The sequence below is a fragment of the Sus scrofa genome, chromosome 2 (genome assembly GCF_000003025.6).
Source record: "Sus scrofa isolate TJ Tabasco breed Duroc chromosome 2, Sscrofa11.1, whole genome shotgun sequence".
NCBI classification, from domain to species: domain Eukaryota; kingdom Metazoa; phylum Chordata; class Mammalia; order Artiodactyla; family Suidae; genus Sus; species Sus scrofa.
In genome coordinates, this window is record NC_010444.4 from 83,052,008 (window position 1) to 83,070,414 (window position 18,407).

An 18,407-nucleotide genomic window follows, 5' to 3' on the forward strand; every position below is an offset into this window, starting at 1 on the left:
CTCTCATTTCCCAAGGATCTAAGTGTTTTCTAGCTAATTTAAATAAAAAATAAGTATTTCCTTCATCAGAAATAAAGTTTCAAGATAGCACTGGGGAAAATATTATAAACAGTGTTACAAAGTGACTATTTGTTTCACCAGGGTCCTGACTGGCCATGGTTCCAACTCTATGTGTGAAAGGGCTTTGGAAAATCTAGTTTTAATCCATGCAAAGTGAGCATGGTATAAATTTTAACTGAGTTCACGTAGGTGGGTAAAGAAATAAAATGAAATCCCACCAACAGATTTAATGGATGTAGTGAAATCCGTATTTGGTACTTACACATATTTCTGGACTAGAAATATTTCTGTGTTTTCATACATTAAATATCCAGTATTTATAGGATTTGTAACTTTAGAGCACAAGCAAGAACGGTGAAGAAAAACATACTTGGAAATTAGTACGAAAAACATTAATTCTTTGGAGATAAGGACCGCTTCTCAGTTTGTATGACTCGGAGCTCAGAAAGTATCTGCCACCTTCACTGGCTCAGATAGAGGTCTCCTTCCTGCCACAGAGCTCCCCCTTCTAGCCCTGTTCCTGGTCTGCTGCTCTCGTACCAGCCCTGAAGGGACCTCCCCAGAATTGTCTCCCTAGACCCAGGGGGGGCCAACCCTTGCTTTTCTTGTGTGGTGCCTGTCTTCCGTTTTACCCTCCCCCAGGCAGCTTTTCCTATTCAGTGAAAGCGAGATGCAGAATCCTACCCTCCTGGTACCACAAAGCTCATCTCTCCCATAGAAAGCAGGGGCCATAAGAAGTTGGGCGAAAACGGATGCTGTGCATCAGTTTGGCATCTACTAGCATGTAAGCTCCCCGGGGGCAGGGACTCTGCCCTGTGTGCTGTCCTGTTTTAGCACCTCAGATAAGAATATGCAATACGTGTGATTTTGGATTTTGCCATGTGTCCTCTTTTGGAATGTGTGTCAGCTGTGTACAAAAGACACCCAGTCCGCTGGCCGATGTTTGATGATGTCCTTTTTGTTTCTGTCTCAATGGTGTGCTTCCAGCACTAGTCACAGAAGGGACAGGAGGAAGAGGCTGTTGGGATGTGGATCCCGGGACCCAGGGTGTGGGAACCGACCAGGCGGTCTCTGATGCGGGGGAGAAGGTATTGTGAACCGATTTGTTGGTAAATGGCACGGGTTACGTTGTGTAATAAAACCACCTCAGGTCCTGGTCTGCCCATGGCTGTGCAGAGTATGCAAGTGTTTTCCTGCATTGTTCTCAATCTCAGTATTCATACTTAAACTCTCTTTTTCCTTCTTAAAATGTTCTTGCTTTTCCGATGCCGTGTAGGTGTAAACCAAGAAACAAATGCAAAGTTATTAAAACCATTTAAAACTCAAATGTTTCTTTGTGTGTCTGCGCTCTTGCTTCTGGTCTCACTTTCCGCCCTGCAAACCTCTAGCTTTGCCCCCACTGCGTTTTAGCAGCTCTTGTCTGAGAGGTGGTCGTGGGCGTCCAGGCTCTTATGCAACCACGTGGTGCTAAAGCGGCAAAAATAATGTGGACTTCGGAATAGCCTAGCTTCTCTCACTTTCTTTTAATTTCCTCTCCTTTCAGATTGTTTTCCTGTCACCACCCCTATTGTCACATGCTTTTTCGTGGTAGACTTGTAATCAACCTAACCAATCTTTGTTTGGGGCAAAGTGGTTTCAAACGCCTGTTTTTTTGTTTGTTTGTTTTAGTTTTTGTTTTTGATGTACTGTACACATAGGTTATAACATACTCTTTTAAAAATTATGTATGTGGAATTTCCTGTTAACTTCAAATGAACCTGAGATGTCAGAGAGAGAGAGAGAGAGAATAAAAATATGATTCTGGGCTGCCTAGTGGGCCTCTCCAGGACTGTCTGGAGCTTGAGTTTAACTTTATCTAAAATTGAATTAGGTACATTACCAGATACATGTACTCATGTAGAAAAATGACACTTGTCAGGTCTTTATATACATAGCATTTTGTATATCACATATATTTTTAAATATATTACGTATGACTGAGAAACCAAATCCCATGATTTTTAAATCCATAGAAAATATGGCTGTGATTTAGTGTTTTTTTTTTTAATTTCATAGGCCAAAATAAAAATAGGGATGTGATATTTTACTCCACTTAATCTAAGTTTTCTAACGTATGTATTTTTAAAATATTCCTGCTCTTCCATCCTTTTCAGTTCAGACTTCATTTTCAAGTCTGTAACTTCCCGCTGCTTTTATATTATTAGAGGAGGAAAATGGAGGAGTGTTGGTTAGTAACAATTTTCTCTTGAATGGAAAGCTGAGGTGGCTTCCACCCCTCAAGTCCCTCCCTTCCAGATTCAGTCACAGGTAAGAGATTAAGCGTCCAGCTTCCTCATCCGACGAACCCATGTGGAAAATTTTGCCATTAATAAGGCATTTTGAAAAAAAGAAATGAACTGACATAAAGGGCAGGATCATTTGAAACCAAACTTTAAAAAAGTATATCATTGTTTTGAAAATTATATTTCTTAATACGGTAATGTTAAAAAAAAAAGCATTTCTCAAAGAATTTAAAAAATTTTTGAATTTGTAACCCAAATGGCAAAGCGTCTCGTGTAAAAGCCTTAACTGCAGCTATGCAGTTTCACCACAAGGTGGCGGAGCAACCCTATTAAAAAGGACGTTCGACCTTCCTGTCTGGCAGCAAACCTATTGGATTCCTGGAATAAGTCACTACATGTCGCATAATTCAACTCATTTCAGTTTCTAATGTTTATGGAATATAAAAATTCCACCCCATACCCTCTTCTTATTGCAAAAGCAGGGGAACGTGGGGGCAAGCACAGAAGGGCAGAGGGGACACCAAAACGCACCTCCGAACGGGCTTCTTCGCCCCGCCCCCCGCCTTGCTTCCCTTTATCTTTCTGAGCGGTGGGCACAGATCTAACGGCTAAACTTCATCTCCTTTTCCGTTGTTTGTCCTTCCCCTGTTCGAGCTGCTGCTGAGTCATGAAGTCTTTCACTGGCTGGGGGGTGGGGGGGAAGAGCCAGGGGGCGCGAAGAAAAGGCCTGGTTGGCTCATGGTGGCAGCCTCAGCCGGAACTAATTGAATTTAAGGACAGGTCTCAAGTTCCCTGAGAACTGCTTCTTGAGGTCTCAGTTCAGAGCTGCCCAGGAGAGACCCCCGCAGTACGTAGGGGACGGTAGGCCCTGAGAGGGCAGGGCCCCTAGGGCTCCTCACAGCTTGCGCAGAGGACATTGTGGTGGACACTCTTTATCTGGAGAGTGGGGCCTGCCTGTTTCCCGCAGGCATCCGTCTTAGCTTGGCAGATACAGCACTGAAAACGCAGATGAAATCCCGCTCCTCTTAAGGAGAGAAAGGAGGCAATAATCCAATAGACAAACGCTGACTTCTGGAAACTGGAAGCCCTCACTGTCTACACGTGTTACTTATCCACGTGTGCAAGGGAGACACTGAGTGAGGCAGAGACGCCGTCCCCCTGGAGCCGATGGTCCCCTGAAGCCTCCTTCTGTGGCCTCAGCTGACAGTGCTTCTAACAAGGGGCTGTGGTGGTGCATGGGTCCAGGGGGCTCTGAGAGGGGGCGCCTGGAGCGGGTCAGCTAAGCCCTCCCCTCTGGGCCCCTCTGGGTCTGGTTTCTCCTCCCACCCACTGGCCCCCGTGGCTTTGTAAATCTCAAAGTGAGTCAGAGACCCGGCACCACCTCCAGGTTCCAAATCTGGCCTGCAGGATGCAAGCCTGGCCCCAGAGCCAACTTCAGCCTGGGCAGAGAACTCACGCGGACCCTGCGGTTTTCACCAGGTCACGTTGTCACTTAGCGTCTGCAGTGCTGCCTGACCATCTTCCCCAGGTGCTCTGAGGGGTGGCTGGGTGGAAGGAGGCCATGTATCTCAGATACCGAGTTTGCACCCAGGGGCGCTCATCAAGTGGGGGTTTACTTCTGTAGGCTCTGATTTCTGGGAGGAAACAGTCACTATGGAAGCCTTGGGAGAGGGGGAGGTGACTTCCCTGAGGTCATGCACTGTGGAACACGGCAGTACAGCTTTACAAAAGTAGGGCGGGTGTTCATTTTCTCATGTCTTTGTGTGTTTTAGGTGGAATGTAGAAGTTTCCCAGGTTCTTCACAGTCCGAGGTGAGCTCTGCATACCTTAAATGTGTCACCATCCTCTTTTTTTTTTTTTTGGTGGATAATGAATGCTTTTTCAAAACTTTGACACTCACAATCTTATTTTTCAGATTATACAAGCGATACAGAATTTAACCCGTCTCTTGTATAGCCTGCAGGTAACTATGCTCCTCCAGTCTTTGACCTTGTATGAATGTTTCTCTTCACGCAATTCACTTTATTTGATGAATCCCAGACTCGAAAAATTAGGACATTTGAGAGGTAATGAATGATCTTAAAAGACTGCCCCCCACCACTCCACCCTGAGCATAACTCAACTAAGATGTTTTGAGTTTCACCTGGTTTTGTAATCACAAGGCATCACCACTACTATAGTTTTTGCCATTCTTCTCTGAAACTATAAAACAGTTCATATCCTTAAAAAATATTGATGAATATGATCTGGCTTGAGGTTTACAATAAAACTCTTAGGTGAGTGTAGCATGACTTCACATTTTCTGGTGAAACCTTAAATTCACACTTAAACATTTTACACTTCCACATGTGGCCTTTGGCCTTGGGGGCAGTGAAACAAGTCACATGCTCCTAACTTCTTTTGTTGGTTCATCTACCCAGCATTTACAGAGTGCCCTCTCTGGGCCTGATTCTGTGCTGAGGGCTGAGCGCACAAAGGTAAGGGGACCACAGAGTCTGCCCGTGCATGGCTCGCTGTTGGTCCAGGGAAGACAGGCATCATCAAAACTAGGTCTGTGGGGCTGGGCAGTCCCATAGGTCACACATAAGAGAGACTGAATATATCCAATTGCTTAATGGTGAGTTAAAAAAATGTCTTTGACACATGAAAGCAATGTTTGTAGATGAATTTATAGAAAATTTTGATACAACTAAATAAAATAAAATAACTTTTAGAGTTCCCTGGTGGCTTAGTTAAGGATCTGCCGTTGTCACTGCTGTGGCACGGGTTTGAACCCTGACCTGGGAACTTCCACATGCCACAGGCACAGCCCAAAAAAAATTTACTTGTGGTTCTGCAGAAAGAGTTATTGTTGTTGGGGGGGAGTGTGTAATCCCTCCAGGTTTTTAGACTCATTGTAGATGTATTCTTGGAACTTGTACCTTTCTATGTCGTTGGCTATTATTCTATAGCACAATTTTTAATGGTTGTATAATATTCCAGTCTATGGAATTTAGCCAGTTCCTCGTAGTTTATACTTCCATGTTTATAGCTCTAGTAGATATCCTTGGACACTGATCTCTTTGAATGTATCTGACTGTTATCTTAGGATAAATTACTAAACTTACTTGTTGAGGTTTTTGATAGACATTGCCCAAATAAGCACTGCCCTTCTCTACTTCTCAGTTTGAAAGTAGGTCAAGGTGCTGATGGTCTTAATTTGCAGTTTCTGAGTCACTGTTGTGATTAAATTTTTTCCCCCCCACTGTTGCTTAGTCATTCATAATTCATATCTTATACCTATTGAATAGTAAAATAAAGTGTGGTTTCAAGTTTTCACCAGAAAAACTGCAGTCAGGCTCCATTTGATGTTTTCTGGTTAATGCTTTGACTGCACCAAGACTTCTTTTATGTTCTGTGGATCATCTGCCTGTTCTTGCTCTAGTACCACTGTCTTAATTATGAAAGTTTTAGATCACACTTGAATATATGACAGGGCTGGTCTCCTCTTATTATTTTTCTAAGCTTGTCTGTCTGTATGTTCTTTCATGAGAGCTTTTGAATCCCTCTGACAAGTTTTTTAACTTCTACTTAGATGGTTACATTAAAATCTTATTACATGTATGAATTAAATGGAGGAGAATTGGCACTTTTGCAATAATTTGTTCTCTTGTCTGAGAACATGTTTTAATTATTTTATGTTCTGCTGGGAAGCTTTGTAATTGTCTTATATAGGTACTTCTTTTGGCTAAGTTTATTCCTGGATGTTATCTCTTTGTTCCTGTTGTGAATGGAATGATATTTTTTCCTTGTGTTTCCCCAATGCTGGTTGCTGGTGTACATAAAGGTATTGATTTTTTTATATATATTTTTAACTGGCCAACTCATTGAACTTTTGGGTGTTTTGTTTTGTTTTAGTAGTTTTCCTGTTAATTCTTTGCAGTATTCCAGGTAGAAAGTAAAAACTTGAAAGTAATGAAAGAAACGCTTCAATAATTACATCAATTTTATTTTCTTGGCTTACCGCCTTGGCTAGAAATTCTGAAATGTATTAGATAACAGTGGCAGTAGGAAGCATCCTTGTTTTATTCAGGATTTCATTGGAATGCTTTTGGTTTCTTAGATATGCTGCTCTGGGGTAGATGTTCTTAGACATTAATTTCTCATGTAAAACAAATATTGTCTCCTTTAAATTTTACCTGGGAAGGGGTATAGTTTGAGTACAGTTCATTAACTTTTGGTGGATGGAAACATTGAGTGTCCTGGCTTGTGTTGCCCGATGAGAATGCTCATAAGGTCATTTCTTTTCAACCTTGAATGCAGCCCTATGTGGATTCAAGGTTTGGAAAAGCTGGATAACCTAAATGTTAGGTTTGCCGAGAGGGGAACGTGCAAGGCCTCGTTGGTAACGCAAAAGAGATTTATTAAGGCAGCAGGGGGGGACGGGCTGAGCTCAGGATGGTGCCAGCTCTGACTGTGAGGAGGTGCCGAGATTACGAAAGATCTGTGGTGGGAATCTGTGGATGGAGTTCATGGCAAAACCATGTGGCAGGAACAACAACGAAGGAGGAGGGGAAAGTCCAGGGAAGGGTGGGTGGGGAGGGGTAGGTGGTCGAGCCCCTTGACAGAGGGCAGTTAATCCTTGTAGGTGGTTCATCTCTGCGCCACATTCCGGGAAAGGGTGTAGCTCCTGTGCTGGGCTGTACCCATGTCCGGCCATGGACATGTCTCCAAGGCGAACCGTCACATTCAGAGGGTGGAAGCCGCTCGCTAAATGACCCAGTTTTTGCAACATCTTAGGCTGAAGCAACATGGGAAATAGCAAATTCTGCAGTGGGTTATCTCGACCCAAGCTTTTGAGCTCGTCTAAGGATATGGGCTCTGAAAAATTTCTGTTCAGAGCATGGTCATCTCTTTTGAAGCTGAATCTCTTAACATGATTAAAGCTTTCTTAGCTAAGCATGTTTGAATCGGACGAAAATGAAAGTTGATCCCTAGGTTTTAGAAAAACAGAGATATGAGGTATAGCCGAGGCAGAAAGGAAAGGACACACTTACTTCAGCAAAGAAAAGGTGAGAGGGTAGCGGCTGGATTGGGAATTTCCCTAAACTTGCAAAGCAAGTACTGATCTCTGGCCTACATAGAAACGTAACCGTGTTAGATGGGACGATGAGTGCCCAGCGTTCACATTTCACCTCTGTGCTACAGGAGAGAGTGGTCTTGTCCCAAATGTTTTTTTGTTTTTTGTTTGTTTGTTTTTGTCTTTTTGCTTTTTAGGCCGCACCCATGGCATCTGGAGGTTCCCAGGCTAGGGGTCCAATCGGAACTACAGCTGTCGGCCTACCCCACAGCCAGAGCAACGCCAGATCCTCAACCCACTGAGCGAGGCCAGGGATCGAACCCGCAACCTCATGGTTCCTAGTTGGATTCGTTTCCACTGTGCCATGAGAGGAACTCCCCTTGTCCCAACTGTTAAGTAGATATGAAGAATACTTCATGGCAGCACTTAATTAATTTAATTATAATCCTTGCACGAGAGCTACCATTGCCTATGGCAGTTTTGGCATAGAAAATATCTGGGTTTTTTGGTTTGTTTTCCTCTGCCAGTGTCCTAAGGATTTATTAGAATTAAGTGGTCTACAGTCTACATTTTGCTTTAGCCGGGTCAGCAGAGTCTTGAATGGCTTCTTATCTCATATTCAGAGATGAAAGTTATTGGTATCTACTCTCAATGATATCGTTGTTTTCTTTATAATAATTGCTGAAGACATTAGTCAAGTATTCATGTGAATTTGCAATTTTTTTTTTTTTTTGTCTTTTGTCTTTGTTGTTGTTGTTGTTGTTGTTGTTGCTATTTCTTGGGCCGCTCCCGCAGCATATGGAGGTTCCCAGGCTAGGGGTTGAATCGGAGCTGTAGCCACTGGCCTACGCCAGAGCCACAGCAACGCGGGATCTGAGCCGCGTCTGCAACCTACACCACAGCTCACGGCAACGCCAGATCGTTAACCCACTGAGCAAGGGCAGGGACCGAACCCGCAACCTCATGGTTCCTAGTCGGATTCGTTAACCACTGCGCCACGACGGGAACTCCATGAATTTGCAATTTTTTGAGTTGGTTTTCAACTTTAAAAACCTGAATTTTATTTCAAAAGGCCCCATTAGATATGTTTTTGAGGCTGATTCCAAGACAAATCCCACTTTAAAATATACCTTAGTTCTTTAACCTTCAAAAGTAGAGGAAACTGCTGATTTAACAAAGAACTTATGGTCAAATCCTCATCTTCCCAGCGTCTGTTACATGGACTGCTTTAAAATTTTTTTTTTTTTTTTTTTTAGGAAAGAAAAATGGGAATTTATCCCTAGGAGAGTAATAATCTCTCCTAATGAGTCACAACACACATACACACCCAGTATGTGGCCATTTTCAATTTGCCCCTTCTCTGCTTCTTTGTGTTTCCAGTGGGAACTCTTTTAAAATTAAAAGCTTCCAAGGGCATTCACAGAGATTTTTAAATTTTTGATGTTTTGTGGAAACTTTCCAAAACTTGGCAATTATTTCCTATTATACTGCCAAAATTTTCACAGGCAGATACCATAGCTCAAAATGTTTTCTTACTCTGGTTGGTAGTGTCCTCTGGGTTTTAGAGTCTCTGGGTTCTTTAATCATTCCAGCCTCCTTTTAGCAGTCTGTGAAACACATGAATTTCAGCTTAGTGTTTTTTGCGTGACCTTCTTGCAAAGAAAGAAATGACAGCGAGACTCGCTTTACCACTTACGTATCTTACATATGATGTTAACTGCTATTCTCAGGCATTATATTAGAAAAACGATTATTTACCCAAAGCCTCCAAAAGTTTGACTTTTATTTTTATGTCTTCATGGGTGTCCTATAGCTTAACTAATTTCTGGTCTGAGTCTCAAAGGATCCTCCCAGATTTATAGAGATTCTTAAATTCTCCTGAATTATTGACTGGAAAGACCTCAGAAAGAGAAGGAGACACAGGGCAGGAAGGCAGAGCCTTGTGAATTTATGTACTGAATTCTTATTCAGAACACTTGCTTAAATATTATCCAACAACCAGCAACAAACTACATTTCCTTGCTTTGTGCTTTACTTCTTTTGTCCATAAATCCCAGGCCACACCACTAGGGAGATGCACACAAGCCTATCTGAAGCGCCAAAGGCAGTCTCATGAGGTAGCTTAGAACAAGGACAGAAATATTCAGGGGAAATTATTTGGTCGTGCTTTTTGCTTTTAGTGGTGGGTCCAGCTCAAGAGTGCAAACAGTATGGAAGCTTTTTCTCTCCTCCCCTTTCTCTCACAGGCCGCCTTGACCATCCAGGACAGCCACATTGAGATCCACAAGCTGGTTCTCCAGCAGCAGGAGAGCGTGTGTTCTGGCCCTTCTTTCCGAGGCAGCCCCTTGCAGGACCAGGAGAAATACCGCAATCTGGAGAAGCGGCGGGAAGAGCTGGCCAGCATCCACAAGCTGCAGCATCAGTTCCTACAGGACCAGCAGCGCTGGCACCGCAGGTGCGACCAGCAGCAGCGGGAGCAGGAGGCCAAGGCCAGCCGGCTGCAAGCACGAGAGCAGGAGTGCCAAGCACAGGAGGAGCTGCTGCTGAGGAATCGGGAGGAGCTGGACCAGCAGCTCCAGGAGTACCAGCAGAACCTGGAGCGGCTACGGGAGGGCCAACGCCTGGTGGAGAGGGAAAGAGAGAGGATGCGGGCCCAGCAGAGCCTGCTGTGTGGCTGGAAGCACAGCCGGCAGAGTAGCCTTCCTGCAGCATTTTCTCCAGGAAGAATGGAGGTATGGCTCTTCTGGGCTTGCAGAAGCAGAGTATGTATAAGACAGGTTTAGGAGTTCCCGTCGTGGCTCAGTGGTTAACGAATCTGACTAGCATCCACGAGGATGCGGGTTTGATCCCTGGCCTTGCTCAGTGGGTTAAGGATCCAGCTTTGCCATGAGCTGTAGTGTAGGGGTCACAGACATGGCTCAGATCCCGAGTTGTGGCTGTGGCATGGGCCAGCAGCTACAGCTCTGATTGGTCCCCTAGCCTGGTATTCTCCATATGCTGTGGGTATGGCCCTAAAAAGACAAAAGATCAAAAAAAAAAAAAAAAAAAAAAAAAAAAGGGCAGGTTTAGTTGTGGTTTTTCCTGGCCATTGACCAAACGTCTATCTTCTTGCAGCTTGGGTAAGAGCTTGTAAGAGTTACTCAGTATGTAGGTGGCAGAAGCTGGAAACCTTCAGAGACAGCCCACGTGCATCTTGACTTGAAATACAGACAATTGAAAGGTCTGGGTGCTCCTGGATCATGGGTTCATTGTACTCTGAGGTGCCCTTACCCAAGAGAAGAAACACAGAAGCAAGTTTTCCTGGTGAGGCAAGGTCTGTCCTCACCATGAGTGATGCTGTCTTCCCTAGAGTTGAAGGACCCCCTTTATAGGCTCTAGTCTTCAGAGTTCTGGATAGATAGGTTTACCGTTTATTATATCAATCAGCTATTAAGGTGCATAGGTACTAAATTTAACAAGTATAATACTATTCTGTTATTCCAAGTTTGTTAACTTTTTTGTAAATTTGACCTAGTAATTTAAAATTCATTTCACAAGTAACAGTTAATATGACTAGTATAATAATTAATGATTGGGCGGGATGAAACCTTTGGAAGGATCTGTGTTTCATTTTGCACCTTCTCTAACTATGCTTGACAATTCTATTTGTCCTAGGAGTTGATTTTTTTGTGACATGTGCACATATGTACTTTTTATTGATAGTACATAAAGTTTTAAAAGTTGATAAACTTAGGTCCTGACTCAGAGACAAGGTGGCAGAGTAGAAGGACTCAAGCTCACCTCCCCCCACAAAAACAATATTATAACTAACTGTTGAACAACCATCAACAAAACAGATTGTAAGCTACCAACAAAATAGACTGGAAGCTACCAAAATAGACTAGAAGCTACTCAAAGACAAAAAAAGAAGCCAAATCAAGATAGTAGGAGGAGTGATTTTGTGATATAAGCAATCCCATACCTGCCTGGTGGGCAACCCACAGACTGGAATATAACTATATCGCAGAAGCTTTCCCATAGGAGTGAGAGTTCCGAGCCCCATGTCAAATTCCCCAGCCTGGAGGGGTCTGGCATTGGGAGGAAGAGCCCCTGGAATACTTGCAATCAGGGGCCAGTGGGGCTTGAGCACAGGAGCACTACAGGATTAGGGGAAACAGAGACCCCTCTTAGAGGGTACACAAGGGTGCCATGTGCACTGGGCCTCAGGGCAAAGCAAGGACTCCATAAGAATCTGAGTCAGACCTATCTGCGAGTCTTGGAGGGTCTCCTAGGAAAGCAAGGGATGACCGTGGCTCACTGTGAAGCAGAACATTGGAGGTGGGAGGTCCCAGGGAATGAATATCAGTGTGAACTCCCCTGGAGGCTGCTATTTTGGAAAAATCTGGCCCCACCCAGAAGGGTGGAAAAGCTCCAGGCCAAACAGCAAACACATTGGGAACATAGCCCCACTCATCAGTAAACAGGCTGGCTAAAGTTCTCCTAGGTGCACAGCCGGCTTTTGTCAAACCCAGAGACAAAGCTCCATCTACCAGAGGGACGAGAACTCAACTCCACCTACCAGGGGGCAGAAGCAGTCCCTCCCATCGAGAAGCCTTCCACAAGCCTGCTTGTCAACTTCATGCACAAGGGGGCAGACACCAGAAGCAAGAGAGGTTACAACCCTGTAGCCTGCAAAAAGGAGAGCACACAAGAACCTATACAAAATGAAAAAGCAGAGAAATATGAGACAGATGAAGGAACATGACAAAACCTCAGAAAAACAACTAAGTGAGTTAGAGATAAGCAGCCTACTTGAAAAAGACCTTAGCGTATTCATTGTAAAGATGATCCAAGATCTCAGAAAAAAACTGGAAGCAAAGATTGATAAATTACAAGAAATGTTTAACATGGAGTTCCCTTTATGGCTCAGCAAAAAGGAACCTAACTAGTATCCACAAGGACGTGGGTTTGATCCCTGGCCTTGCTCAGTGGGCTAAGGATCCAGTATTGCTATGGCTGTGGTGTAAGTTGGCAGCTGCATTTCTGATTTGACCCCTGGCCTAGGAACTTCCATATTCCTTGGGTGTGGCCCTAAAAAGCCAAGGGAAAAAAAAGAGAGAAAGGAGGAATGAAATGTTTAACAAAGAAAGAGAAGATTTAAAGATTAAACAAGCAGATATGAACAACACAATAACTGAAATAAAAAATTCACTGGAAGAAACCAATAGCAGAATATAGGAGGCAAAGAATGAATAAGCAAGGTGGAAGACACTGACACAGAACATAATAAAAAAAGAATGAAAAGAAATGAGGTTCCCTCCATGGCTCAGTGGTTAATGAATGAACCTGACTAGGATCCTTGAGGATGTGGGTTTGATCCCTGGCCTCACTCATTGGGTTAAGGATCTGTCATTGCTGTGAGTTGTGGTGTAGGTCACAGACACAGTTCTGATCCACATTGCTGTGGCTGTGGCATAGACCAGCAGCTGTAGCTCCGATTTGACTCCTAGCCTGGGAACTTCCACATGCCACAGGTGCAGCCCTTAAAAAAAAAAAAAAAAAAAAAAGATAAAGGAAAAGAAATGAGGACAGTCTAAGAGAACTCTGGGACAACTTTAAACACACCAACATTCACATTATATGGGTGACAGAAAGAGAGAGAAAAGGTCAGAGAAAATATTTGAGAGATAAAAGCTGAAAATTTCCCTAACGTGGGAAGGGAAATACTCAAATTCAGGAAGCACAACAAATACCATAAAATACCATATAACATAAACCCAAGGAGGAATACCCCAAGACACATATTAATCAAACTCACCAAAATTAAAGACAAAGAGAAGATACTGAAAGCAGCTAGGGAAAAGCAACAAAAATATACAAGGGAACCCTGATAAGGTTATCAGCTGATTTTTTTTAGCACAAACTCTGCAGGCCAGAAGGGAGTGGCATGATATACTTTAAGTGATGAAAGGAAAAAGCCTACAACCAAGAATGCTCTACCCAGCAGAGCTGTCATTCAGATTTGAAGGAGGAATCAAAAACTTTATCAACAAGAAAAAGTCAAAAGAATTCAGCATCACCAAAGAAGCTTTACAACAAACACTAAAGGAACTTCTTTTGGTGGAAAATAAAATGCTACTATTAGGTGTTCCCATTTTGGCTTGGCAGGTTATTTTTACAAACCTGACTAGGATGAGGATGCAGGTTTGATCTCTGGCCTTGCTCAGTGGGTTAAGGATAGATCCAGTGTTGCCATGAGCTGTGGTGGAGGTCACAGATGCAGCTTTGATCCCATGTTGCTGTGGCTGTGGTGTAGACTGGCAGCTATAGCTCCAATTTGACCCCTTGCCTGGGAAAGAAGAAAAGAGAAGGGAAGGGAGGGGAAGGAAGGAAGTATTAGAAATAATAAAATTGCAAATGATAAGGCTCACTGGTAAAGGCAAACATATTGTAATGGTAGGAAATCATTCATGCACAAATATGATATCAAAACCAGCAATCATGAGAAGAGGAGGGTACAAATGCAGGGTACTAGGATACTGGAGATGCATTTACAGTTAAGAGACCAGCAACTTAAAACAATCATATATATGTTGTTTTATATCTATCTATCTATCATGAGAAGAGGAGGGTACAAATGCAGGGTACTAGGATACTGGAGATGCATTTACAGTTAAGAGACCAGCAACTTAAAACAATCATATATATGTTGTTTTATATCTATCTATCTATCTATCTACCTATCTATCTATCTATCTATCTATCGGCAGATATAGAGAGACTTCTTTATCAAAACCTCACAGTAACTGAAAAATCTACAATAAATACACACACAAGTAAGAAAAAGCATTCCAAACACAACACTAATGATAGTCATCAAACTACAAGAGAAGAGAACAAGAGAAGGGAAGAAAAAGACTAACAAAAACAGATCCAAAACAACTAACCAAATGGCAATAAGAACATACATGACAACAATTGCCTTAAATGTAGATGGACTAAATGCTCCAACCAAAAGACATAGACTGGCTGAATGGGTACAAAAACCATATATATGCTGTCTACAAAACACCCACTTTAGTTCTAGGAACACATACAAACTGAAAGTGAGAGGATGGAAGGAGATATTCCAATCAAACAGAAATCAAAAGAAAAGTGGAGTAGCAATATTCATATCAGACAAAATAGACTTTAAAATGAAGATGGTGACAAGAGACAAAGGTCATTACATAACGATCAAAGGATCAATCCAAGAGGAAGGCATAACAATTGTAAATGAATGTACACCTAGCATAGGAGCACCTCAATATATAAGGCAACTTCTAACAGCCATAAAAGGAGAAATCAACAATAACACAATAGTAGGGCTTTAACGCCCCACTTACAGCAATGGACAGATCATTCAGACAGAAAATCAACAAAGAAACACAGGCCTTAAATGATTCATTAAACCACATGGACTTAATAGATATTCATAGGACATTCCACACAAAAGCAGCAGAATACACATCCTTCTCAAATACACATGGAACATTCTCTAGGATAGGTCATATTCTGGGCTGCAAATCAAGCTTTGGTAAATTTAAGAAAATTGAAATCATATCATGCATCTTTTCTGAACAAAACGCTGTAACACTAGAAATCACCTACAAGAAAAAAACTGCAAAAAACACAAACATGAAGATTAAACAATATTCTATGAAACACCCAGTGGATAACTGAAGAAATCAAAGAGGAATTCAAAAAATACTTAGAGACAAATGACAATGAAGACAAAATGATCCAAAGCCTATGGGATGCAGTAAAACTGTTCTAAGAGGGAAGTTTATAGTGATACAAACCTACCTCAGAAGACAAGAAAAATCTCAAATAACCTAACCTTATACCTGAAGAAACCAGAGAAAGAAGAACAAACAAAACCCAAAGTGAATAGAAGGGAGGAAATTATAAAGATCAGAGCAAAAATGAAATAGCAACAAAGAAAACAATAGACCAATGAAACAAAAAGCTAGTTCTTTGAAAAGATCAATAAAGTTGACAAACCCTTACCCAGACCCGTCAAGAAAAAAAGGAAGAGGGCTCAAATCAGTGATATTAGGAATAAAAAAGGAGAGGTTACAATGGACATCACTGAGATACAAAGGATCGCAAGAGACTGCTACACGCAAGTATATGCCAATAAAATGGACAACCTACAAGAAATGGACAGATTCTAGAAAGGTACAATCTGTCATGACTGAATCATGAAGAAATAGAAAAGATGAATGGACCAATCACAAATACTGAATTGAAACTGTGATTAAAAAACTTCCAACAAACAAAAGTCCAGGACCTGATGGCTTCATAGGTGAATTCTATCAAACATATAGAGAAGCATTAACACTTACTCTTCTGAAACTATTCCAAAAAATTGCAGAGGAAGGATTACTCACAAACTTGTTCTATGAGGCCACCATCACCCTGATACCAAAACGAAAGACACCAGTAAAAAAAAAAAAGAAAATTATAGGTCAATATTACTGATGAACATAGATGCAGAAATCCTCTACAAAATACTAGCAAACTGAATCCAGCAATACATTGAAAGGATCAAATGATCAAGTGGGATTTATCCCAGGGATGCAAGGATTTTTCAATATCCACAAATCAATCAGCATGGTACACTTCATTAACAACCTGAAGAATAAAATCCAACCTCAGTAGATGTGGAAAAAAACTTTTGGCGAAATCCAGCACCCATATCAGATAAAACTCTCCAGAGAGTGGGCATAGAAGGAACCCACGTCAACATAATAAAGACCACATATTATAAACCCATAGCTGAAATCATTCTCAACAGTGAAAAGCTGAAATAATTCCTCACAAAGTTCAGGAATAAAGATGTCCACTCTTGCCACTTTTATTCAACATAGATTTGGAAGTTCTAGCCATGGCAATCCGAGAAGAAAAATAAATAAAAGTTATCCAAATTGGAAGGAAGAAATAAAACTATCATTGTTTGCAGTTGACATAATACTATACATGGAAAATCCTAAATATTCTACCAGAAAACTGTTAGATGTCATCGATGAATTTGGCAAAGTTGCAGGATACAAAATTAATACACAGAAATCTATTGCATTTCTATATGCTAACAATGAAAGATCAGAAAGAGAAATTAGGGAAACAATTCCATTTACCATCACATCAAAAGGAATAAAATACTTAGGAATACACCTCCCTAAAATGACAAAAGATCTATCATCTGAAAACCATAAAATGCTGCTGGAAGAAATAAAAAATTACATAAGCAGATGGAAATATATGCCATTACTCTTAGATTGAAGTAGAAGAAAAAAAATTTTTTTAATTTGTATGGAAACACAAAGACTCCAGATTGCCAAAACAATCCCAAGAAGGAAAAATGGAGCTGGAGGAATCATGCTCCCTGACTTCACACTATAATACAAAGCTATAGCCACCAAAACAGTATGGCACTGGCTCAGAAACAGAAATGTAGATCAATGGTATAGGATAGAAAGCCCAGAAATAAATGCATGCACCTTTGCTAAACTAATCTATGGCAAAGGAAGCAAGAATATACAATGGAGAAAAGAAAGTTTCTTCAATAAGTGGTGCTTGGAAAACTGGAGAGCATCCTGTAAAAGAATAAAATTAGAACACTCTCTTAACACCATACACAAAAATAAACTCAAAATGGATAAAAGACCTAAATATAAGACTGGATGCTGTAAAACTCTTAGAGGAAAACTGTCCAAATACTGACATAAACTGCTGCAATATCTCAGATCGATCTCTTGAGTAATGAAAATAAAAACAAAAATAAACAAATGGGACTTAATTAAACTTTAAAGTTTTTGCACAGCAAAGGAAACCCTAAACAAAACAAAAAGACAGCCCATAGAATGGGAGAAAATACTTGCAAATGAAGTGACTGACAAGAGATTTATCTCCAAAATATACAAACAACTCATGCAGCTCGATATCAAAAAACAATCCAATCAAAAAATGGGCAGACATTTCTCCAGAGAAGACTTACAGATGGCCAGAAAACACATGCGAAGATGCTCAGCATTACTAATTATTTTAGAAATGCAAATCAAAACTAGTATGAGATACCACTTAAACCAGCAGGAATGACCATCATCAAAAAGTCTATAAACAATAAATGCCAAAGAAGGTACAGAGAAAAGGGACCCCTCCTACACTGTTGGTGAGGATGTAAATTGGTACAACCACTGTGAAGAACAATATGGAGGTTCCTTTAAAAAACTAAATATAGAACTACCGTATGATCCAGCAATCCCACTCCTGCACATTTATCTAGAGAAATCCATGATTTGAAAAGGTACATGCACCTCAGTGCTCATAGCAGCACTGTTTACAATAGCCAATACATGGTAGCAACCTAAATGTCCATCAACAGGAATGGATAAAGAAAATATGGTACATATAGACAATGGAATATTAGCCATAAAAAAGAGTGAAATAATCCCATTTGCAGCAACATGGATGGACGTACTAAGCATGGATTATCATACTAAGTGAAGTTAGTCAGACAAAGACAAATATTATATGATATAACTTACATGTGGAATCTAAATAAAGAATACAAACAAACTTATTTGCCAAACAGAAACAAACTCACAAACTTTGAAAACAAACTTATAGTTACCAAAGGGGGCAGGTTGTGGACGGAGGGATGAACAGGGCTTTGGGATTGGCATATGCACACTATGGTTTATGGAATGATTGGCCAAGGGGGACCTGCTATATAGCACAGAGAACTCTACCCAATATTCTGTGATGGTCTGTGTGGGAAAGGAATCTGAAAAAGAGCAGATGTGTGTACATGTATAACTGAATCACTTTGTTGTATAGCAGAAATTATCACAACATTATAAATTGATTATACATTGATAAAACTTTAAAAAATAAAAAAAATTGATAAGCTTCTAAAATGATCTATGTTACATCTGATTTTCCTTTCATGTTGGCTCAGTTACATTTGTAGAAAATACCTTATG

The 18,407-nt window shown here is 41.2% G+C and overlaps 1 protein-coding gene across 6 annotated transcripts in view; it reads left to right on the forward strand.

The window, feature by feature from the left end:
• ARHGEF28 (Rho guanine nucleotide exchange factor 28) overlaps nt 1-18,407 on the forward strand; it is a 341,373-nt gene that overhangs the window by 291,254 nt on the left and 31,712 nt on the right. For all 6 annotated transcript variants that reach the window (XM_021084443.1, XM_021084441.1, XM_021084442.1 and 3 more), the window contains 4 exons: nt 1,048-1,148; nt 4,115-4,153; nt 4,258-4,305; nt 9,648-10,133. In XM_021084443.1, the coding sequence (XP_020940102.1) occupies nt 1,048-1,148; nt 4,115-4,153; nt 4,258-4,305; nt 9,648-10,133 (674 nt within the window). The remainder of the gene's footprint in view (nt 1-1,047; nt 1,149-4,114; nt 4,154-4,257; nt 4,306-9,647; nt 10,134-18,407) is intronic.